General features: G+C 39.2%; 1 protein-coding gene across 3 annotated transcripts in view; it reads right to left on the bottom strand.

The window, feature by feature from the left end:
• Window positions 1-275: 275 nt before the first annotated feature.
• The window catches only part of GRIA1 (glutamate ionotropic receptor AMPA type subunit 1), a 338127-nt gene continuing 313208 nt past the window's right edge, over window positions 276-25194 (bottom strand). For 2 of the 3 annotated variants that reach the window (XM_051978756.1, XM_051978755.1), the window contains exons 15-16: window positions 18124-18258; window positions 276-7640 (exon numbers count right to left, since the gene is read on the bottom strand). In XM_051978756.1, the coding sequence (XP_051834716.1) occupies window positions 7452-7640; window positions 18124-18258 (324 nt within the window). In that variant the 3' untranslated portion in view covers window positions 276-7451. Of the gene's footprint in view, window positions 7641-18123; window positions 18259-25194 lie in introns of those variants that run through there. The other variant, XR_007950778.1, reaches the window with a different exon arrangement.

The following is a 25194-nucleotide window of genomic DNA, read 5'->3' as shown; positions in this document are numbered from 1 at the left end:
ACTTCAGGAGACAGCTGATGAAGTCTGTCATCTACCTCTTAGAAGAAAGGTGATGGACTAGAAGTGCTAAATGGAGACATATATTTGCAGGTGTGGCCAATAAATAGAATGGTTTTGCTTTTATGCTTATTTGTTACAATGGAAGGCTTCTTTTTGGGTGTGGGTAAGTCAGTGGTAGTAGGAATATAAAAAGAAAGAAAGAAAAGAGAATCACTAAAATGCAAAAAAGTTCACAAGAAGAAAAAAAAGTTCAGAAGGGAACACAAGCAGCAATGTTGTCATTATCATGTTAAATTTAATATACATTAAAAAAAAACAAGCTGCATGTAACAGAGGTTCATGGTTTTGCATACAATCCTCTTTTTATTCTTTGTATATTGAAATTTTCATATTTGCAGATGTATGTTAAATTCATAATTAAAAAGAAAGATTAAATTAATGGAAGAGAAGATGATAGGATTAGACTAAATGATCTATAGTGTCCATTCTGGCTCTAGAATTCTTGATTCTACTTTACACACTAAAATGTTATGAATCTGTAACTAGTCTTTTTCTGGAACTCACCTTTTATCATATCTAAATATTGAAAAGAGATGTCAAGAGGCTAAAGGCCATCACAGAGAAGGATGTCTGATAACATCACTCTCCTACCCAGCAAGGTTTTATTTTTTACCTCATCCTCTGCTAATGGAAAGCTAACATCTTACAAGCTTTATAGTTCCTAAAGTAACTAGTTCAAGACAGCATAAGAAACTGAATATGTAGGAGAGAAAGCACAATGTGGTTTGATTCTAGTGCCATTATTGAGGCATTATGAAAGAGTAAAAATAACCTTAGATTGACAAGAAGATCTGGATTCTTGGTCCAGCCTGGCCACTTCCATTTGGGGCCTCAACACTTCTCATCTAGATTATTACCATGGTCTCCTAATTTCCCTGATTCAAGTCTTATCCCACTTTCTGTCCTTCATATTTCTACTAAAATTCAGATTTGACCATGTCACTCATTCAACCCTACCCAACACACTGCAGTGACTTCCTGTTGCCACTAAGATAAAACAGAAGCTCCTTTATTTGGCTTTTAAAGCCCCTCACACCATGTTTTAACTTAATTTTCCAGCCTAATTATCCATTCTTGACTTTTTTGATCCTTCCAAACTGACCTCTCTGTTTTTCATATGATACCCTATTTCTTATCTCTGGCTATGTACTAGTAATTCCCTTGCCTGGAATGTACCTACTCCTCATCTCTGCCTTCTACATAAAATCTTTACTGTCAATTGTTAGTGCTCTTTCTTCCAAAATACTTTGTATTTGTTTTGTATTTACTTATATTAATTCCTTTGTGTGGACACACACACACTTGTGATCTCCCCATTAGAATGCAAACTCCTTGAGAACAGAAATTTCCCCCTTCTCTCCCCTCCCTCTGCTTTATTTTTTTGCATTTGATATCTACAGCCTGGCACAGTGCCTGGCACATAGAGTAGGTGCTTTAAAAAGCTTGCTGACTGACTCAACTTGAATTGGGCTAAATGATCTCTTAAGTTATAAGATTATGTGTGTGTGTGTGTGTGTGTGTGTGTATCCACACATATATGTACACTATATATATATATATAATTTTTATTTTTTAGTCTCCCTCCTATTTTGGCTCTATCCAGAGGAGGGTGAAGTGGCCAGGATGTGTAAAGAATCATTTAAAAGAATTGGGAATATTTAGGAGAAATGAAGATGTGCATGTTTGGGTGGGGGTGTTGGTATGAGAGGTAGGCAGGTCATAGGACAGGATAGAACTCAGTATCTTCACAATTAGAGCATTAGACTAGGTAATCTCTAAGTTCCCTTTTAATCTCACAGTTTCATCCTAAATAATTTTTTTACAATTACAGTGAAATATGTAGAATAATAAAGACCTGGAGAACATTATTTCAGTGAAATGGTTTTATCTTAAAAAACAAAAACAAAACAAAACTAAACAAACAAAAAAAGTGTTGACACTTGCTAAGAGGCAGCATGCTGTGGTGAAAAAAAAGAGATTTGGAACCAGAGAATCTGATTTTAAATCCAGTTCTGGCACCCTACTTTCTATGTGATTCTGGGCAAATTATTTATCCTTTATGGGAATCTATTTCTCAAATGTAAAAAAGAGTGTGTTGAATTAGATGGACTAGACCTCTAAGGTTCCTTCTGATTCTAAATCTATTATCCTGGAATGTGGTAAAAGAATTATACTTGACTAAATGTAGGACTCCAAGTCATCTGAGCGGGACCGAGGTTTATTTTGGTATCTATGGATGAAAATCTCCTAGTTGGCTACCATTTATAATATTGGAGTGATGATGGCCTGAAGTGGGCAGGATCAATAGGGTTAGCAATTCAATCTCACCTCTCCCGCTTGTCTGACGGGGGTAAGATGGAGGAGTGGGGAGGTGTGGGAGAGCACAGGTGGCATCATGGGCTTCCCTGGTGCCATCTGGGTACTGCATGGATTAAACAGAACTGTCAGTGCCCAGGTCTGCCCACACTCGGCTGTTACCATGTGTCCCTCACCTCCCACTCCCAGTCTACCCTCAACTGCTCTTGGGGTTGGATGTTTTTTTCTTTAGCCAAATTTTCAGTTTGTCCTGTCTCTCAAAACCCTTTCTGATCTCCTTCCTAGGATAAGGCCCATGTTTCTAACTGAATGCTTGACATGTCCACTTGTTTATTCTTCTGGACCTTTAAGCACAATATTTCCCAAGAGGAACTCATCATCCCTCCCATTCCCTACTTCAAGCTGTTCCTCATTCTATTACCAGCATTATCCTGAGTATCATCCTGTACTCCATCTCCCTGCCTCCCTCTTTCCATCTGATTAGTTGTCAAATTCCAATAAGTTGTCTCTTTGGAATATCTATAACTTCCCATTCCAAATGCCTACCTTCCAAGTTTAGGCCTAATTTCAATGGCTTCCTAAATGATTTCTTTCCTTCCTCTAGTACTTCCCATTTCACATAAATATCATTGCAGATTAATCATTTTACAATATTACTTTGATTTGTATCATTTACCTATTTTAAAACTTTAACTCACTCTCTACTTCAGTTGAATAGAATACAGATTACATATTGTACCATTTGATAGCAACTCACCTTTCTAGAGTGCTTTTAGATTTACTCCATACTTTTCTCACAATCTTCTAAGGTAGAGAGTGAAAATCTTCATATATGTGAAAACTGAGGCTCACTGGTGAAGTAACTAGCCTTGGGTCACACAGATAGCTCCTCCCTTGACTATCCTAGCCCACAGTGATTCAATGCATCCTACTCTGAACTCTTTTAGCAGCTACTGTGTGAACCATTTCCTGGGTGCTTCTCTGAATCCCAATATCCTACCACTGGTTCTGTCTCTCTATAAGGAAGGATTGATGGCAAATATCAAAACTGTCAGCTTCACTGCCTAGAAAATAAAATGATGGCTGTAGAGAATGAAGATTCAAGCTGGGAATATTTGCAACCAGGATTGGAAAATTGAGATAGGTCACATATACAATGAATGAGGAAATAGAATTGTTGCTAGACTGTCCCATGCGGATCAAGTAGAATATGCTTCTTGTATCCTGCATAGTACCTCAAAGGAAGCCTAGGTACATAGTAGGTACTTAATATTTAATAAATGGACAATAAAATAAATCAAATCACTAATTTACTTAAGGAAAGAAAGAGGGGAATCAGTAAGTCAATCAACAAACATTTATTGAGTACTCTTATTTTTTGTCTTTATATCCCCAGCACTTAAAAGTGCTTGGCACATATGGTAAGGGCTTGATCATCGATTTTACATCTGGAAAGGATCTTATAGGTCACTGAGTCCAATCCCTTCATTTTAGAAAAGAAGGAAACTGAAGCCCAGGAAAATATTGAAGATCACACAATTAGTGAGCTTGTGAAAAGGAACTTATACTCAGATCCTCATTATTCCAAGTACAATGTTCTATCACTACACTATACTGCCTCTTCAAATGTGAATTGGTGGAGTAGTAGCTAGATCTTAGTTTGATTGCCTGCTTCTATCTGGCCATAACCCTCAATGTTCTCACCTTTCACATGAGGGCTCTGGAGTGGATATTCTTATAGGTTTCTTCTTCCCGCTCTACCATTTTATGATTCCCAAATTAAAACAAAAACAGAAACATCTAGTGCCTTTTTCATAGTATGGAATAAAGGACCCAGGACTGAGGTCCAGGAGACATGGGATCTTAATGCTGTTTCTGTGCAAGAACAAGAGTTCTCAGTTTCTTTTTTTTGTAAAGTTAGAAGGTTGGACTAGATGTCTAATCTTAATTACAAGGTGTTCCCTAAGATTCCTTCAGACTTTACCCTTTTAACCCTGATAGTCAATATTCTTTGATATCAGTGTATTGGATCATATCTCACAAAGGAAATACTTTCATGGTTCCCCCGATCCCCAATCCCCCATTTCCCTTGGTAAATACTGGACGGAGCTGAAATTCAACCTGAAACCATTTATTTGACTGCTAATTGTAAGGCAGGAGTGGCAGTCACCAAGGGAGATTTCATTCAGCTACAACCAAGTCATACTGCCTTAGGGGTAACATTGTCTCCATTTGCAACAATTTTGGCACTGAATGGATAAAACTGAATAGACAAGTGTGAAAAATAGATCATGGATCCACAGTGATTTAATTCTCAGTGATATTTCCATTTTATGCAAATGATGGAAAGGAAAAGGAAAAAAAAGTGATCCCAAAAGTTGACCATTTAAAAGAAAAACAAGAAAAGAGAAGGTATTTCAGTGTTTGATCACACAAGAATCCTTTTGCACATCTGCCAAGAGAGTTAAAACAAATAGAGATGTTAAATAAAAGCTCCAGGTACCAAAGAGCAAAATTTAATGAGAGTCACAACTGTTAAATAGAGATTCCTGCTGAGAAAAATGTCAATGCCTTTAAGAGTTTTCCCATTTCTCTATTTTTAAGAAAAGTGTAATAAAAATACATATTACAAGTTAACATTTTTCTTGCTTTTTTTGTCCCATCCTTTTTTTTTTTCTTGATTGAGTCACAAGATCCTGTTATCCCAGGCCTTCGGTCCTAGCCCAGGAGATCTCTCCCTGTCTGACCATCTCACTGGCTGGTTCAGTGGGTGGAGAAAGTGGTTGGATGCTCAGGCCAAAGGCAAAATGTCTTTGAAGAGCAGTGATAGGGAAGTGGGGAAAAAGTGGTTATTTCCAACTCCACGGAAATGGCACATCCCCATTTCCTGTCCTAATTGGTCCCTGTGGTGTTGGTGGGGGCAGTGCGCTGGGAAAAATCTGGAGGGAAAATCTCCCGGCAGTGAATATTGGAAGTCCGTCTTGGATCCTTGTATGTGCCATGCCCACACCAGACGTGCTGTATAGAAAAACAATGCTTGCATTTGACCTCAAGAAGGCATTCTTCACAGCTGGCAATGGTCCCTTGAGGGGATATGGAAGAAACCTGAAAATGGAGGGGGCATCCACTGAGAGACTCCAAAGACAAGTGGACCAGCATGCTGTGCCATCAAGTAGGCACCCGGTGTCTTTAAGCTTGCCAACTGCCAATGATAACCCTTAGTGGAGAAGACATCATTTGTGGATACCAGGTCAGCAGATGATACAGAACAGGTCAGAGAGGGGGTTGTCATTAAAAGTTGTGACACATTACGGCACCGAGTCATGCATTAACAAGAACGCTGTAGGGTTGCTGGAAGCCAGTTACACCAGTACAATGGTTGAGTGGCCCTAGGAGAAGCTTCATATAAGAGACCCTCCACCCTCCATCCCACAGAACTCATATGTCTGCCTGGAATCTATTCTTAGACCTAAACCTTCTCTCCAACCCATTGATAGTCCCAAAGGCTCAACTATTTCCTTAAGAAAATGAAACTGGGCCTTGACACTTGCTTAGAGCATAGGGGTAAGATTTGTTCACTTAACCCAAACGCAAAGTTCCCGATTGACTAGTAAGCCCAGGATGTTGGGGGACTGGGGTTATCCCCAGAACAAATCAGCTTCTTAATCCCTCTTCCCCAATTTGCTTAAAAATGATTCAGCCTCAGGTATCACACCTTCTAAAACTGGAAAAAAAAAGACTTGGCTTGGCAGGCCATCTACTTGCTCAAATAATTTTTTTGTTTTGTTTTTAGATCTAAGTAAAAATAAGTTACTCAGGTTCTAAAACCCAAGGTTCATACTTAGTCCCTTGTGCTAGGCTTGAGACACTTGGATGGGATGCTCCCTCTGTGCCTTGTTCTAGAACAGTAAGGATTCATGGTCTCCAGTGCTGCAGGCTCTCTTAGCCACAACACTTCTCTAATTTTCTTTTGCCTATGAGCTTCTGCAATTCCCTGTCCATAGCTTCCCTGTCCTGTTAGAGGTACAGGGAAGGAGAAACTGTTCTCCCAGTTTTGGAGACCCCAGTTAACCTCAGGTAAGGTAGAGAAGACTTTTTGCTAAACTTCCTACCTTGTTAATTTGCCACTCTCAATTCTCAGCTTCACCTGGTAGATTCTTCTCCCTTCATTTGCCAGAAGTTCTTTGAACTCAGACATGCACAGTTTTCAGGGCCGAGCCAGGCCCTGCACAGAACCTAACTTTCCACATAAGTCTGCCTGACTGGCTCTTAAAAATTCCAAGTCATTGTTCCCTGTGCTTCCCAAAGGGGAACCTTCTGGAATAATCCTTCATCTCACAGTGCTACTTGCCTACCTTTTTTTTTTCTTCTATTTTTCTTGTATCATTTCCAGACTAAGTCAGTGCCTTAGTGCCTTCTGCCCTTCTTCTTGGGGAGAATTCTGACCACTCTCCCCAACTACATACAATTCTGTACCCAGCCCTGGGCCACAGCTAAAGCAACGGATGGCCTATGGGCCATGAAATGAATGAAGGGCAACTTTGAATCCTCCCTCATGGTGTTAACTTGGACGTTTCCTTTGACTTGCTGGAAACTCTGGCTTGGTCCTATGGATTCCAATCAAGCCTGAAACAAGGAGGGTGGGATTGAGGAGAAGGGCAAACTGAACCTGCAAACCATGGAGATTAGTAAGGGAAAAAATAATATTGCACACACTCAGACACATTAATGATCAAGTTAAAACAAAGTGGTGCAATCTCCTCATTAGTGATTCCATTTTCAGAGTTTGTGAGTCTGTTAAATCCAGTTACTTTTTTGCTTATTGCAATGTAATGCAGTTATTCACCTCCTATAACTGGGATCCTTCAGAGAGCAATGATAACAGAAGCAAAAAAGGAAGGGGAAAAAGAAAGGAAACGGGATTCTTAGTTCCTCAGGAAAGACCGTCGAATTGTCCTGCTATGGTCATGGTGACTGGTGATGGTTGCTTTTCAATATTTTTTTTGGCACTGAAGGGTTTGGGAGGGGGCTTAGGGAGACCAGCCCTGCTCCCCTGGGGACTCGATCATCTCCTGTTACAATCCTGTGGCTCCCAAGGGCATTCCCGAGCTGTGGCTCATGCATGGAATTGCTTGCATGGATTTGGGGAAGTCATGACTGACGACACGGCCGTTCTCTCCACTGCCTCCTGCCCCACTGTTCCGGGGCAGAGTTGCTGTCCGTATGGCTTCATTGATGGATTGCTGTGGAATCAAACAGAAACCCTTTTCAGGAGGACCGGGGGTTCTTCCCCATGTCCTTGGCAATGACCAATATATTTCGATTGTCAATATTAGCTTTCAAAAGGCCCCACCTTTCTCTCCTGTTGTCACTATTTCCCCCTTCTGCCTGGTTCTCCCTAATCCAGGGGCTGGATCAATGATTTCATTGGTATAGAGAACTGCTAAGTAGAGAAACTACCTCTTTCAAAACAGGTCAGAACTTTCTCTGGAACTCATCACTTTGGAGAGCAACCTGAAGCACTGAGAGTTTAAGTGACTTGCATGGTTACACACTCATTATGGATCATATCTTTCATACTTTGTGGTCAACTCTCTATCCATTATGCCATATTGCTTTTCTAGTAGACAAGTCTTTATTTCCACTAGTTAGCTGTGTAACCTTAGATGAGCCATTCCTATTGTCCCTCAACTTCTTTGTCTGTAAAATAGGTAGCATAGTCCTTGCCCTACTTGTCTTATGGAGTCACTGGGAAGATCAAACGATGCGACACTTGTGAGGCACTAGTGTGGGCTATTCTTATGTCCTTAATAAACATTAAGTGAATCTAGGATCCCTTTTGAAAGAAAGGCCATGATTCTGCCAGGAGGACTATTTTTAATTCCTTCTGTCCCTCCCCAGTTACGGTACCACAGATACTAAGAAGTATCTGTAGGCTGGGGGCATCCTCATACTACCAATCATGCTGACAAGAAGGTTTTCTTTTTTGGCACACCCATGATTCAGCCATGCTCGTCCCATATAACGCCACACCCACATGAGTAAGCTCTGCCTCCCCCCAACAACTCTCCCTGGCCTGGTTTATTTAAATCCCACCCTCTGTTGGGAGGGAATGTGAGAAGTTAAATCAAAGGCTTTATAAATATAACTGAGATGTTACAACCCTCGAAATATGAAAATGGAAACTCAAGGAATTAGCAGCTACTGAAAAAAGATTTTGAAAAACAAATAGAAACTTTTTTTGAGGGCAGGGAACACCCCACGGCTCCAGATGGGTTTTGCTTCGACATGCTATTCTCTGAGTTTTAGTTCAGCCAAATCCTTTCTCTAATGAAAAATGATCTACCAGACCCATACTAATGACGCCAGCCTTCTATTCTCAAAATTCCATTCCCCGGGATATCCCAGGCAAGTTAGCAGCACCTGATATCTAGGTCTAAAGGCTAAGGGTACAACTGCATTAGGTGTTAGTAGATGTGTCACCAAAACTGAGCAGGATATAGTCATCCTGGGTCAATTCATGAACACTGGTCTTCATAGTATGGATTTTCCTAGTGGTTAAATAATGTCTATCCTTTCCCTCAGGCAAAGTTTCATCCAAATCATTGCCAAAAGATGCATGCTTATAATTTTTAAAAGGGATCTACAGAGAAGGAAAATCCATAATCTCCTAGTCCCACATTTCTAAGTGTCCAATAGATAATCCCAATTATAAGTTTCATGGACACTTCAGGCTTGGCATTAGAGAGAAACTGTGATATAGAGAAAAGACAGAGGACCAACTTCAAATCCTACTCCTATTTACTACTTGTGTGTCATTGAACAAGTTATTTAAACTTGCTTAGTCTCAGTTTTCTCATCTGTAAAATGAGGGAATTGGACTAGATATCATTTAAGGTCCCATTCAAACTCTAAGTCCATGATCTCATATTCAGTCAGTCATTTTCCCTCATAAATTTACACTTACATCATCTACCTTGCTAGCGCTGCCCTGCCATTTTCATTATCACTGACATAACTATATTTTTGGCTCTCTTCTCTCTTTGTTGTAGCCTTTTTTTAAATAATAGTGCCTGATAGTCATTTATCTTATCTTTTGTGCCTAGCTTTTTGATGTTGTCTAAAACTATTATGATTGAACATACTGTTCTAATTATGTCATCCTTTAAAAAAATCTGCATTGATTTTGTCTAAAGCATAAAGTTTTGAGTCTGGCATTTAGCTCTGACATATATTTCAGGTTTATTTCATACTGTTCCATGTTCTAGCTGAATAGCTGAAATAGCCCATTCCTGTTCTTGTCTTACCCTTTACTTATGCTAACTTCATGCTTTCATATTTACTTCAGCTATTCTTATGGACTATATGTGCCTGAAATGGAATCTTCCAAACTCGTTAGTCTGATCAATCACAGTTGGACACACTGTATTTTGAGTCCAACATAATGGTGCCATTTTGGTCCTCTTTGAGAATGAAGGACAACAATTAACCAATTGTCCAACCTCATGCCTGGAAGGGCCTCCTTTCTCTTCCTTTCTTAAGTCCCTACCACCTTTCAAGGTCTAATTCCAACATCACCACCTCCTTCATAATAGTAATAGTTCTCACTTATATAGTGTTTAAATGTCTATCAAGTGATCTCTTCAGAGAAATCCTGAGAGGTGGGGAAAGAAAGTATTATTATCCCTATTCTACAAATGAAGTTGGAACTTAGAGAAGCTAAACCAGACAGCTATGAGATGGCAGAGCGAGGATTTGAATGCAAATCTCTTTGTCTCTATCTCCAGGAAGTTTTCCCTGATTATTTTGGTGAAAATGATTCCTCTTTCCTTAATTTTCTGATGGCACTTTCCCTGGACATTTCCCTCTGAAATTAACCCTTTCTTTACTATTTTTCAAGTTGTATATATCTTCCACTACCATCTCCATTAGATGGCAAGCTCTTTTTTTAATTGTTGTTGTCTCATAATTCTTTTGAGATCTCCAGAGGCTCATATGAAGCTTTGCTTCTTGTTGGAACTTGAGGAAAGGCTTGTGGAATTGAACTTCAGTGATTAGCAGCAATTTGTATCATAAAATTTTTATTTGACAGTAACCAAAAGTCTACATAGTGTAACAAATATTCTAATCTTCCTATGGATGAAGAAAAAAAAAGATATTTCCTCCCCCTTGAAGTTAGAGGTTAAATAAATGTTTTTCTCCCCAAAATATCTATGTGCTATGTGCTATTCTCTTCATTTTGAAATGGCTCATTTAAGGTTATAGTCAATAAAGTGGGAGAACTAGGACTCGAACTGAGATCCTTTTGCTCTTAATCTCATCATTTTTACTTATGACAGATCATCTCCATCTGCTATAGGATAAGTTTTTCTTACACCTCATATTGAAAAATAGGTTAACACTATATAGAACAAGGGGGATGCCTGTGGAGGCAAAAAAGACCAATCCAAGAACTGAATCTGATATATATTAGTGTTGATAACACAGATAAGTTACATAATTTCTCATTATTCCAGATAGCTCATTAAGATTATAAGGTAGAGAAGAGCTATTGAACCAAGTCACTAAAGGGAGTTTCCACATCCTTTGTGGAAAGTCACCAAAACTGAGCAGGATATAGTCATCCAGGGTCAATTCATGCACACTGGTCTTCATCTATATTATGGGTTTTCCTAGTGGTTAAATAATCTCTATCCTTTCCCTCACACAGAGTTTCATCTGCTGATTAAATCACATATATGGAATGAAAATGTCCTACCAAACCTCAAAACTCATATACTGGAATCCATTTCAATAACACTTTATAGATATAGATATAACTTATTACTTTTGTAAGCAAGGCATTGTTATGTTGATGTGGCAAATGGGGAAACTGAGGCTCAGAGAGGTTAACTGATTTGCCTCATTTGTTAAGCATACATAAGAGCAGCCCACAATTAGATTTGTTGGTGTTTGTTACATTACATCATTTGATTCTCCCAGTGACTCCATAAGGTAAGTAAAGCAAGGAGTTCACTACACAGTGGCACAATCTGATCTTGAGTCTCATTCTCTGCAATTTCAGTTCAGTGTCATTTCCCTTGTATCCTACTATGCTACAAGTGAAATTATTTGCAGGGGATATAGGGCTTTGAAGAGTAGAGGGGGAAGAAGGGAACTTTACAGCATGATTTTAGAGCTGGAAGGGCTTCCTGATTTATTTAGTCCAATTATATCTTTGTACATATAAGAAACTGATGCTCTGATTAATGTTTTATCTAAGGTTACAGAGATGGTAAATAAGAACCAGAATTTAAACCCAGATTCTCTGCCAGCAGAATGTGGGGAAGGCCTACGATAAATGACAGTCTGCTGGTATGTTCTGTAGTCCTGGGGAACTGATACGCAGAAACAACACATGGGAGTTTAAAATTCCACCCACTGACAAGTTACTATTCATAACTCGTTTTCATTTTACAGATGTAAAGTATTTTACAAATGAAGAAAACTAAATGACTTGCCCAAGATGTCACAGTTGATAAGTGGTGGAGTCTGGCCTGGCATCCGTGCCTTCTGACTGCATGTCTGATGCTCTTGGCTACTTCTTCAATTCCAAGACCTCTCCCCTCACATCTGATCACAGTGTGACTCCATTGGAGACTTTATTCCAACCCCCTGCCAGCTCTTTTTTTAGAGAAAGGTCAGTTAAGCTTTAAGGCAGCCTGGAAGTTCTTGTGACAAGAGTGGTCTAATGATAGAGTACAACCTCATTAATGACCTCATCAGGGAGCCTTTGTGAAGGAACTATGTGACCACCTTTGGCTAATGATCTTCCTCAGGGGGCTCCCACCTCTTTGGTTGCTCATTAACTTCCCGGGAGCAAGTATGCCAGATTGCAATAGCTATGACTTAAATACATAGCCTATTAACACTGCTATGCTTAATTATGAAAGGCCGCAACTCTCCTGGGAAGGATTGGGAGTTTGGGGGAGGTGAGGGGTCCATTTCCTTTGGGAGCTGAGTGTTAAATGACAAAGACACTGGATGTCTTTCCACTCTAATGACAGCTCTATATTCCTTTCTGGCCACTCCTTCCCTAAATAGGAATGGGGTCCCAAAGACTGAACAATCTAAAATCTCACCCCAAAGTCAATTATTTCCAGGCTAGAAGGGAATCTAAAAAGTTGTTTAGTCCAATCCCCTCATTTTCTTAGCAAGTACTCTGGGGCTAGTGACAACTAAAGTGATTTTCCTAAAAAGCAGGTATGATCATGTTACCCCCTACTCAGTTCCTATTGTTTTTAGAAGTAAATAAAAAAAGCTGTCTGGCATTCCCAGCACTTAGCCCTCTCCTCCTTACCAGTCTTCTTCTTCTTTCTTAAAACATATTCTTCTCTCCAATGATATTGGCTTCCTAGCTCTTCCTCAAAAAAGAGACTCCCTTCTCTTGACTCCTAGCATTTTCTCTGGCTAGCCCTCATACATGGAATGCTCTCCCTCCTCCATTTTGATCACTGACTACCTCTTCCCCCCAGCAATCTTTAAATATCAACTAAAATCCCACTTTATACAGGAAACCTTCCGCAACCCTTCTTAATTCCTTAACCTCTTTTAACTCTCCTTCTTTAAAATATTTCCTTATCCCTGTATATAGCTTATTTTACATATATCTTTCACATGTTGTTTCCTCCATTAGATTATAAGTTTCTTGAGAAAGGGACTGTCTTTTGCCTTTTGTAGCCTCAGTGCTTAGCACAAAGCTTGGCACACATTTATCTGTAACAATGTTTATTGGTTGATTGAAGTTGTCCCAACTCTAAGTTATATCTGTTCTTGCTGTATTCTACTTTCTAAAACATAGTTAAGTGCTCAACAAATATGTGTTGAATTTTAGCTTTTAAATTTGAATATTGCTTCAGATTTACTGTGTGACCTTGAACAGATCACTTAATCTTTGTGGATACTCAATTTCCTTATCTCTAAAATGGAGGTAAAATAATAGCACCTATTACAACAGGGTTGTGTGGTCTGTGGAGAAATATGTATAGTGCTTTGCAAACATTAAAGCACATCATGTTAGCATAAGGTTAAAGAATTTATCCCAAAAGTTAATATGGGCTATTTGTGTCTAACCTATGGTAGAGCATTCTGAGCTTATGTGGTCTGATCAGCCATAGTTAGACACTTGACTCTAACATAATGACATCATTTTGGTCTTCAAGAGTGAATGACAATAACCAACCAAATATTCTAATTTCATCTATAGAAATACAGATTTAGAGTTGAAAGAAACTTTTTAGTCATATTGTCCAACCCTCTCATTTTATAAGTGAGGGCTAAAGAAAATAAGTATCTTGTGCAATGTTACACAAGTTCTAAGTGGTGTAGGAAGGATTTGATCTGAGTTTCTGAATCGCTATCATCTGGTTCTTTTCACTGTCCCATGCTGTTTCTCAGGATAGAAGGGAAGGAGACATTTGGTGTGTTTAGGAGATGGCTGTGGGAGCCATGCTATTAAAGCTAGTAAGTGGTGGGGCCCACAATTGAACCCAGGTTCCCTGAAATTACACATGATGGTTTTGCTACTATACCATCCAAAGATTTCTTTAAATCTGATTATTATATGACTCTAATGGAGATTATATTTGATCACTTTACTGTTCTGAGAAAAGGCAGCAGTAGCTGAAACCAGATTGATGTCCTTGTGAAATGAGAAAGGGGCAGGAAAAAAGAGGAGCTGCCATTGATCACATAGGGGGACCATTTCTGAACTGAAGGGATTGTGATAGGAATCACATAGGAATTTGAGGTAAAATGCTTTACCAGCAATACTTTAAGAATAGCTTTGAGATAAGAAGGCAAAGAAAGACTCAAGTGCAAAGCTATCAGTACAAGTCCCTCATAGTCCCTTCAGGCCACTATGTGAGGTAAGGCCTCCTACTTCTCAGAGAGATTAATTGCCTTTAGAGATGCCGAGGCTCAGAATAATAAGAATGACCAACTTCAAAACTTCAAAAGCTTGGCTAAATGGGGTCAGTTTATCAGTTCTGAAAAAGGGAACATTAACAGTCATATTAATTAATGAAGACAGTGAAAATACCTTCTTTTAGGTAGTTGTAGTTAAAGCCTGATTGCCCTTGATTATCTTTGTGATTACCTTGGCCAGTCATTTGATCTCTTTAAACCTCAGTTTCCTCATCTGTAAAATTAGAGGGAAGGTCTAATTGATCTCTAAGGTTCCTTTCAGGTAGAAATATCTGAGATAAGTGCTACAATTACTTCAAAGAAAAAACTCTTAAACCATAAGAATTTTGGGATGAGAAAGACTAGATAATTAGTTTGGTGTTTTAGAAAAATTACAAGATTTTGAAAGTTATGAGATCTCAATTTGAGTTCCAGTTCTGTCATTAATTTATTGCTTGACTTCAGGCAAAAATAAGGACATTAGACCAGAAAACCTCTAAGATTTCTTCCAATTTCTACATTCTAAATCTTAAACTTTGCAAAGTGCTCTATTTTAGTCTGGGGAATACACTCTTATAGAAAGACCTTGGATCTCATTCCAATTTCATCACTTAACTAGAAGTGTATGTTCTTAGGTAAGCCATTTCCCCCAATAGGACTTTCAGTTGATAGATAATAATCCCTCACACCTTGATAACTTCAGAGCATTATTATGAGACCCAAATGAGTCAATCTTCTGAAATGAAATCTTAGCATAGCATTTAAAGCCCTCTACAAACTGGCTCTCACCTTTCCAGATTTATTCCATATTATCCCTTTTATCAGTTAGACAATCTAGCCTATTAGGTATCCTCAAACTCAACCTTCCATTTCCCACTTGTATGAGCTATATTTGTCTTTTGTGCTTAGAATGGACTGCTTTTATAGTCTCTCTCTCTTAGAATCCAGAACTTTGTTGTGAGGAGCATCTCACTCATCCCCTTTTTGAAGTCTTTTTGTACTCTCCCCTGCAATCACTTTTTAATCACTTCTCCCTTCTCAAATTATCTTTATTTATTTATGTACATGATTTTTTGAGAGACAGTGAAGTTTAGTGGATAGAGAGCTGGCCTTAGAGTTGGGAAGTCCTGGGTTCCAGTCACAGCCTTGATATACACTGGTGTTCTAGGAAATTTTCTTAGACTGTGAATTGTAGAGAAGTAGCCTTTTTGGATTGATAGAGGAAGTTCCCTATCCTAATGAAATTAAAGATCCAGTCCTGTAAGTTGTATCCTTCCAGGAAATATAAACATTGAAGACAATATCTACTTCATGTGGACTTTGTATCTCTTTGTATCTCTAGTGCCTGGCACCATGCCACGAATATAATGGCCCTTAGCAAATATTTTCTGAATTGAATTATAAGATTTAGCATTTCTAAAGCACTTTACAGATATTATCTCATTGGAACTTCATAACCTTGGACAGAGAGGGGAGATGTTACTATTACAGAGATAAAGTGGACTTGCTCAGGGTTACACAGTTAGTAGGATTTGAATTCAAGATTTCCTTAATTCCAGGTCCAGTAGTCCATCCACTGTGCCACCTAGCTGCCTTCAAGGCTTTGCTTTTTTCTAAAGTCCTATGCAAATTAAAGACCCTATTCTAGTGTGATGTCTACCACGCACTAGCTATGTAGTATTGGGTAAAGACTTAAAGGGTCTAGACCTTATTGGATAGTCAGTGGGTAATGGTAGTAGTGGAGGGACAATGGAAGCAGTGGCTTCTTTGACCGGATTTGACTTGAACTTGTGAAGGAGTGGCGATTTAGAGTTTAGAGAACAAGTATTAAAATCTTTATTCTCCTACTTACTGCCTCTGGGACAAAGCACTTTGCAAGATTCAGATCTATGGATGTTAGCTGTCATTTTGTTGTGGAGATAATTATTTAACAAATTGAACCTCAGTGCCTCCATCTCTACATGGAGGGGATTGAACTAGAAGACTTCTATTTCCCTTCCAACTCTAAACCCTAGGGTGGGGATAGTGATGATGATGGTGATTAATTGCATAGTTAATTCACTTCTCTATATTTTGCTGACTATGCTAATAAAAGATTTTCATTTGGTTTCAGTGAAATTCCCAGAACTCCAGCCTATAATCAGTGTTATTTTTAGTGTATAGTTACCATAATGGTCAGAATAATCTGTCCTTGCAAAGAGAGTGTACCTCTAAAATTTATTTTATGATAATAAACTAGCTATACAACTGAACTTTGTGCATATGCCAGAATTGAAATATCTATAATATCTAATATTATATCTATATATCTAAACCAATATTGTGTGTGTGTATGTACACACACATCCATATGCAGCTAGTTGGCATAGTGCTAAGAGCACTGGGTCTGGAGCTAAGTTTAAATCTGACCTCAATTACTTACCAGCTATGTGACCTTGGGCAAGTCAATTAATCTTGTTTGCTTTCATTACTTCATCTATAAAATGAGTTGAAGAAGAAAATGGCAAAAGACTACAATATCTTTGCCAAGAAAATCCCAAACATGGTCATAAAGGGTTGGACACAGCTAGAAAACATCATTTTATATATTTATAGATGAGTTGGACACAACTGGAAAATATCATATGTATGAATACATACATACTCATATGTGTACATTTATAGATATGTAGATATAGATACACTTACATACTTCCTTTTTAAAAAAGATATTATCTTAGGGTTCTTCTTATGTAAAAAAACCCCAACAAAAAAACTACTTGGATCTGTGATCCTCCTACTCTGGAAAATCCTTCCAACAATTCACATAGACAACTCCTCATGCCATAGAATCAAATGTTTCTTAGAACTTCTAAAAGCATGTAGTCTATTCCTCCCCACTCCTTTTAATAGATGAGTATATAGTTCAAGAGAGGTTAAATGATTTTTCTGAGATCTATACCATAATACTTATTAACTAAACAAGCTGGTTTGTTTCCAGATCCTCTTCCTTTAAGCCTAGCACCATTTCCATAACAGATGGACTTAAGGAATTACATGAAGTACTAAAAGTTAGATTTCACAGATGACTGCCACTATGCTATCTTGCCTATTATTTGGATTGATGTGGTACTTAGTGATTGGGGAGATGACATTCTATCTTTTCCAGTTGTGGCCTTTTTCTATCTTGACATAGCTATAAAATCCCTAAACTTGGAGTCTTTTGACCTAGAATTCTAACAATTTCCCTGAGCTATAGTTTCTTCATCAAGTAAATGGGAGAAGAACAAGGGTGACTCAAAGCTGTTATGAAGAAAGCAACTTGTCTCCTTAAACCTTATCACCTGTGGTATGCTGGAATCAGCTCAACTTGAATTGTGAGAGCATTTATGCCATGGGAATTGGCAAATAGTGCCAGTTTGGGCTTGATTTGTGGTTTGGTTGATTGTCTAGACTTTAGAATGTAATAGAGGAAATGCTAACAGTAAAGATTAAAATAAAAATTGATTTAGGCTTACAATCCCTCCACCCCCAAGCCAGTTGATGAACCAGAACACTCCTACTTATAGCAAGCACTATAGAAATAAGCTATTATCACTTTCATGTACTATTAATGAAAACAAATGAGATATTATCTGTAAGGTGCTTAGCATGGTGCCTGGCAAATAGTAGGAGCTTGATAAATGCTTATTCTCTTCCCCAATTTTATTTCTTTATTATGTTCCCATCATCTTTCTAATAAAAGAGATTTCCACTCCTGAAGACTCCCCTGGGAACCTGGGGACTAGAGAAAGGTTTACACTAGGCTTGTAAAAAGAATGCCACCTTCATCCGCTTGGATTCGCTACGAGACTTGTAGCAAAACTCGATTAAGGCAACCAGCATGGCTAGCCCGAGACCTCCGATCAAGATGTAGAACACCCCGGCCACATTGCTGAGGCTCAGAGCACTTGTCTTATCCTAAGAGAAAAAAGGAATAAGGAACCAGGGAGAGAAAGAAAAAATGTGAACTGAAGGACTATTGAAAAATCTTGTAATATACATATATAGTCATAGATATACACACACAGGCACTTCACCCCTTCTCCCTTCCCCCACCCTCCTTTAACACATATTATGGCTCTAAAGCATTTTTTTTTAATGATGAAACATTAATGGTTTCCTGCATACGTATATGAGGAACTCCTGGTTAGGTTCAAGGTTTGGATTTGTCCCTGGGCCCCAAATGTCTACACTCAATTTTGGATGGAAATGCCTTTTCTCAACTCAGTGACTTCAGCCATTGCTGGTCCCTCCCCCCAACTCTTCTTTGGGAATGCTGTTCCCTTTCCTCCCAGATTGGATCCCCCGCACTGTCTGTTGCTCAGCAACACATTGGTCCAGCTCTACATTTGTTTCAGTATTAGCCTGAGAACTGGTCCTTGGAATCAACTTTCCTCAAATATTGTTGAACTCATTTTTTTTTCCTAAGACAGGGGCTGTTCATGAAAGAGATCAACTGATGTATGCATACATTTTAACTTAGCTTTTGGTAGCTTGGTTTTCAAAAAGGGCTTTAAATAGCAAAATATCATTGAAATAGAGAAATTGCTCTATTAAATCCAATTAATTAGGTTTAATTAGAGTCATTTTTGTATTTAATATGCTGGTTGAAAAGCTAAAGAGGTGGGGCAGACCCAAGCAATGGGATTTTGAGATCTGTATTGTAAGGGACTAAAGACAGTCTTTAGGAATCAGTCTGCAGTTCCAGGGGCCAAATATTGCTCAGCCCAGTCTCTTGTCACTGAGACACAGCATTGGGTGAAAATTCAGCAGGTATGGTTGGTTGTTCCCTTATGTTTGGGATCACTCCTGCACTGTAGTGCTTAAAGGTGTCCTTGTGAAATAGGGGAGGTGCTGCAGAGGAATGAATGGCTTGAGATTCCTCTCAGCACAGGGCCAGGCCTCATTGGTTGAGTTAAAAAAAATCATTCAAAAATAGAAATCAGGACAAGACAGGGCAAATCAATGAAAAAAGTCTAGTCTAGTAGAGTGACAATTCAAATTTTGACAAAAAAGTTCACTCCCCCCCAATGTAAGATTAGCCTATTGGGATTAGTTTAATAACAAAAACAACAAAATGGCCCTGATTATAACATTTCCTCAGGGATGACCTTAGACATAATTTGTCTCTGAGAAGCCAAGCAAAATGCACACATCACTTGCATAAACACATCCCTAGATTTGTTAGTGTGTAGGTAGTGGGTTTCTTGGTTGGTTGAGCTTTAAAAAAAAAAAAAACTAAATCCAAATCAGGTGGGTTATATTATATATAATGGATTCAGTCATGAACCTTACTTCTCTTTGTATTACCCCTGCCACCTACAAGTTAGGTTCCTATTAGAAGTGATGAATTTAGTCAGCTAGTGATTTATTCCTTTGTTAGATGGGTGCGTTGTCCTGAGTTCAGCAGGCTTCAGTATTATGACTGCTAACAGCCAAAAATGGCTCCCCAGAATTTACATTTTCCTAGTCAAGTGGGAAGATTTAAATCCACAGCCTACTTTGGTACCAAGTGTATATTCCTGACTAATTTTCTTGTAATTGCTAAATTAGATGGAGCTGCATTATTCTTGACAAGTCAGGTATGACTTTAAAAAACCATATTGATGATTAATCAAAAGGTGGCATTTCTTCTGTTCTAATATAATGGTGTTTTCCTTACTGGACAAAGAAAATATGTCAAAATGAATCTTGGTCTGCCAACTTTATTGTGTACTTCAAAGACACAACTGCAGTGGAAAGTATGAGGGAGTAGGAATCAGATGACCTGAGTTCTATATGATTCTGCCATTCTGCCAATATAACCTTAAATAAGTCAGTTATTTTTTTCAGGACTCAGTTTTCCTTATCTGTAAAATGAAGATGTTGGAACAGGTAACCTCTGAGGTTTCTTTTGGTTCTTAATCTATAATTTTATTAGCTATATCCCTCATTGTGTTTATTTATACCTGATATTCTACCATTAGAAATTAATTCCTTTAGATCTGAAAGTTTTGGCTCTTTCAACATTCTGACCAATGGTGGTAATCTGTTCAAGCAGGTTGGATGAGTTTGGATGAATACATTAAACATTTTGTAGAGCAGATTCATGGATTATACTGGGAAATAGGCAAAATGAAGTTTCCAATTCTTGGGATCCATTGAATATCTGAAACTCTTATCAGCTAACACCTTATTGGGGATTAGCTGAAAGCAAACTGCAAAGGAGCAAGGGCTTGTGGGGGAAGGATACAAAGTGGGCACCAAAGCAGGGAATAAATGCCAGGAGCAGGAGAGGCACCTGGAAAAGAGTACCAAAGACAACTTTTGCCAACTCCACAATTATGCTGAATCTGGCTGAGATTAAAATAGCGAGAGCAGAAGTTGGACTGTTTCATTTATTTTGTCATTCAAAGTTGTCCTGTCTTCATGTGGTCTTTCTCTAGTACTGGAGTAATAGCATTGGGAATGAGTAGAAGGATTGTGGGTACAGACTTTTGGAAAGTTTTTTTAAAGAATGAATCCTTGACTTTCTATGCCCACAACCAGGTTCTGAGATGTCTGGAGGATGGTAGATAACAGGTGTATTAGATGCATGACATCCAGGGTTGCTCTTCATGCTGATGGGATTTATTCTCAGAAGAAAATTTTGTACCAAGTTGATGTCCCTCCCTTTGAAATTGTTCTTGGTGATTCCATCCTTTCCAACTGTGGCAGAGAGGGGAATTGTGTTTGCATTCTGGACAGTAGATGTCATGTCCTGCTAAATTGGAATCTCTTAAACATTGGAGGCTTTTTCTCTTCCATTTTTCTGTCATCTTCTCCACTGCACCTGTGGAAGGTTGCTATACACAGCTCAATTCTCGTCCCTTATTAGCCTGCTTGAGTGAGGCAGGGACAGTCCCTAGGCCAGGTGGAGATGAGGAGGACACGCTCCCCATAACTGGAAGAGTCAGAGTAGTCATATCCTGCATATTCATAAATGAAAGTATGGTTACCAGCAACTCTGCAGAATACAATAAAGGTCTTATTTTATACATCCGGAAAAGGCAATAAGGCTATTTCCTCCTGCAATTGTCAGTGAATGTATAGGTATGTCTATATGATGGGGAAAAATCCAGCAGATTACTGTCATCTGTATCAGGACAACTGAATTGGCATTGTTCCACTCCTGGAGGCTGACTACACATCTCTTGTAGGAAGATGTTTGGTATAGAAAAAGAACAAACACACCATCTTCTGGCCACCATCGTATAGAAAACACGACTATATGGGGATTAGGTGAGCTATTCCCCAAGGATTTATAATTCTCCTTTCTTTGGCTCTTTACTTTTAGGTGGAAATGAGGTTGTTGCCTATGTGTCTAATTCATGTATGGAATCTTGACCTTTGCATATTAGGAGCATGGATGAGACATTTGCAATTTAGCCTTCCAATAAGTGACAGGTGTTAGCCACTTTAATCTGTCTAGTCTGAATGTGTCTGTCTTCTCCATGGTGCTAGATGTGGTCTCTGCTGCCTCCTACCTCAGTGAGAGATGTGAACCCCCTCACTGCCTCTTCTAGCTGTGATTTTGTGTATCCTCTGATGGAACAGAAGCACTAAAAATCACTTTTCTCCCTTCCCCCCAGAGTTGTAGCTTACATTTCTGTCTCTCTTTTCCTGCCTTACTCTATCATGCACATATGTTGGGGGCATATGCATGTGTTGCACATCCCATATACCTAAGTTCCAGCTAAGCTTTGAAACTGATTCTATGTTTTTTTTAAAAGGCCTTTGGTCATGTCATGGGATATAGGTGGTGGTGGTGGTAGTGGTGATTCTAAGCTTTTTTTTCTGGGACCCCCTTTATTCAGTCATCCCTAGACTAGGAGAGCTATCTAAGCCCATAGTCCTAGCTCTCCCTTCCCCCAGACCAAGCAGCTTGTTAGTGGGTGGGAAAATGTCACAACTTGTCTTCTGCTGGGGGAAGAGAGGTATAGTATGGAGAAGACTGACAGGTGAAAAGAAACATAAACCCAGTCTTTCAGAACTCTTGTGTTGGTTGCTATAGTGATGAGGCTCTTACCCCCTCCCCTGTTCTTTTTTAACTCTTTGTATGCTATCTTTGACTTAGTTTGCTGCCTCCATCATAAGGTCTGGAGCATTCTAGAGGATTAAGAATAGAAAAGAATCAGCAGGATAATATGGTCACCAAAAAAACAATGGTACTCTTAGATTGCACTCAGCACCAGAATGATTCAGAATAAAGAAGGGAGAATAATGCTGCACTTGGATTTCTAGAACCAGTCCAGAGTTTTGTCTTGAGGTCTCCAATGGCTCATTTTAAGAAGGATGTTGACAAAATGGAAGAAGTCCAGAGAAAAATCATGAGGATGGTGAAGACTTGACACTTTGTCACATAAGTAGATATTGAAAAAAATGGAATGTTCACATCTGGAGAAGAGAAAAGTGGGTGGGAAACAAGAGATACAGATATAGCTGTCTTGAAATATCTGAAGGGTTGTCATGTAACGGAGTTATCAGATGTATTATGCTTGGCTCTGGAGGGTACAAAACTCAGACCAATGGTGAGAATATTGAGGAGGTGGACTTCAGTTCAACAGAAGGAAAATTTCCTAAAAAGCATAGTTGTTCACAAGTAAAACATGCCATCTTGGAAGGTAATGAGTTTTCTACCATTGGAGATCTTCAAGCAAAGACTTGGTGTCTGCTTATTGGGAATGCTGTAGAGGTGATTTCTGTTCATTTTAGATTACAACTTCTCTGAGATTCCGTCCAAAATGAGACTATAAACTCTTCAGGGGCAGAGATTGTGTGCTTTCTATAGGTCTTATTGTACTGAGCACAGACATATAGTTAGTACCCAACGACTATTTCTTGAGCTGACTTAAGATTTGATCCATCAACAAAAAGTAAGCACATGGGCTAGGTTTGTATATTCTTCATTTATCTTGTTTCTTCCTGCTTGTCTTCCAAAAGAGGTGTTATTGGGGTAGATGTAAATAGACAAAAAGAAGTAAATGTCTAGTTAATTCACCCATTGGACAATCAGGAACTGTGTGAGGGTCTTTCTGGCTGAAAAAACAGAAACTGGATGATAGTTTTATTTGTGCCAAATCCACAACATCAGCTCCTTTTTTTTCTGGTGATTATGAAATAGATTCTCAAGGCTACTCAACCAATTGAAGAAAGTCACAATGGCCCCAAGCTGGCTAACTGCCAATGAAGTTCTTTACTACAGCAATGGAGAGGGCACTGGGTTTGGAGATAGAGGACCTGGATTTGAATCCTGCATTTGTTATTTACAAGTCCCTTCTTCTGTAAATGAGAGGGTTGGACTAAGTGATTTCTAATGTTCTTTCCAGCTTTGAATCTTAAAACTCCATAATTCTTTAAGTGATCTAGGTTGATTAATGCTTTAACCAGGGGTTTGAGGACCCGCAGGCCAGATGTAGCAGCTGAGGTAGTTTATCCCCCTCACCCAGGGCTATGAAGTTTCTTTATTTAAAGACCCACAAAACAAAGTTTTTGTTTTTACTATAGTCCGGCCCTCCAACAGTCTGAGGGACAGTGAACTGGCCCCCTATTTAAAAAGTTTGAGGACCCTACTTTAAGCCATCACAGGAGGATGGCCCAGATTCAAGGGCAGGTGAATAGCCATGAATGAAACAGGAGAATCCATTGTTAGAGCAGAGGATGCCAGAACTAGAAATGGAGTTTGGGTTCAATTCCATTTCTGCTAAGTTAGAAGGCATAACAGGAAGCAACTCATAAAAATAGTGGAAGAAATGATGTTAAGCAAGGGCAGATATGTGAGGAGAATGCAGGTTGGGGAAATTCATGAAAACCAGGCAGGGAGGTCAGGATTGGATTAGGAATCCAATTCATTGTCCAGAGTGTCAAAGCTATAATGAGGAAGAGTTAGAATCAGGTTCAGATCCAAAGCTGGGGTCCAGGTGCCATTAAAGAGGAGTCACTCAAGGACACAGTGGGACCAAGCAGTCTTTTAATTGCTTTGCAGATGCTAGACTTACTTCACCTTTCTTTGAAGTCCACAGTGGCAGCACCGTATGAGAGTGGGTGGCCAGGATTTAAAGGGAGATGTGTAAGGTACAACATTATTCTTTGCAGTCAGGAATCACAGCTTCCCTCAGTGTCCCAAGTTCTGTATGACCTTGGTAAAATCACCAAGCTTCTCCGGGGCCTACATTTCCTTATCTGTAGATGATCTTGATGTCTCTTTCAATTCTAAATCTTAGGATCCTGTAAGGATTCCTTTGTGACCTAGTAGCAAAGGCAGCTCAGCTTCTGACATATAGAGAATCCTTATTTTTCTCATTTTTCCTGGATAACTCTTGGCCTCCTGTATGTATGTCTCCAGAAAGGGATTCATAGGTGGCAGGGATTCATGTCTTTGATATGTTCTTTCTAGAATCTACCCCTCCAAGGTCACCCAATAAAAATCAGCCAATGCTAATTGTCCACTTAATGCAGTTCCATTTTAAATCTAGGCCAGTTCCCCAGCCTACAGATTTTCCCCAAAGAGCCAGCTCCACAGGATGAGAATTGGCCCATTGTACTAATAATTGGTCCATGTAGCCAATGAGAGGAGAGGATTGTGGGGGCGGCTGTTCTCAGCTGTGTGTACTGAGACCTGCTGCTGTTGTACAAGGCACCTCAGAACATTGTGCTGGAATACAATGGTAGTGGCAGGGAAGCTAAGGATTGACATGTGGATCAGGAAGAACACCCAAGCATCAGAAGGAGACAATAACACACAGTTGTAAAGGACCCATGGTCCTTTTTAGGATGGGTGTGTGTGTGTGTGTGTGTGTGTGTGTGTGTGTGTACTTTTCCAGAAACACTAGTACC

Source organism: Antechinus flavipes, chromosome 2, assembly GCF_016432865.1.
Source record: "Antechinus flavipes isolate AdamAnt ecotype Samford, QLD, Australia chromosome 2, AdamAnt_v2, whole genome shotgun sequence".
Lineage (NCBI taxonomy): Eukaryota > Metazoa > Chordata > Mammalia > Dasyuromorphia > Dasyuridae > Antechinus > Antechinus flavipes.
This window is presented reverse-complemented; position numbering and strand designations above follow the sequence as displayed.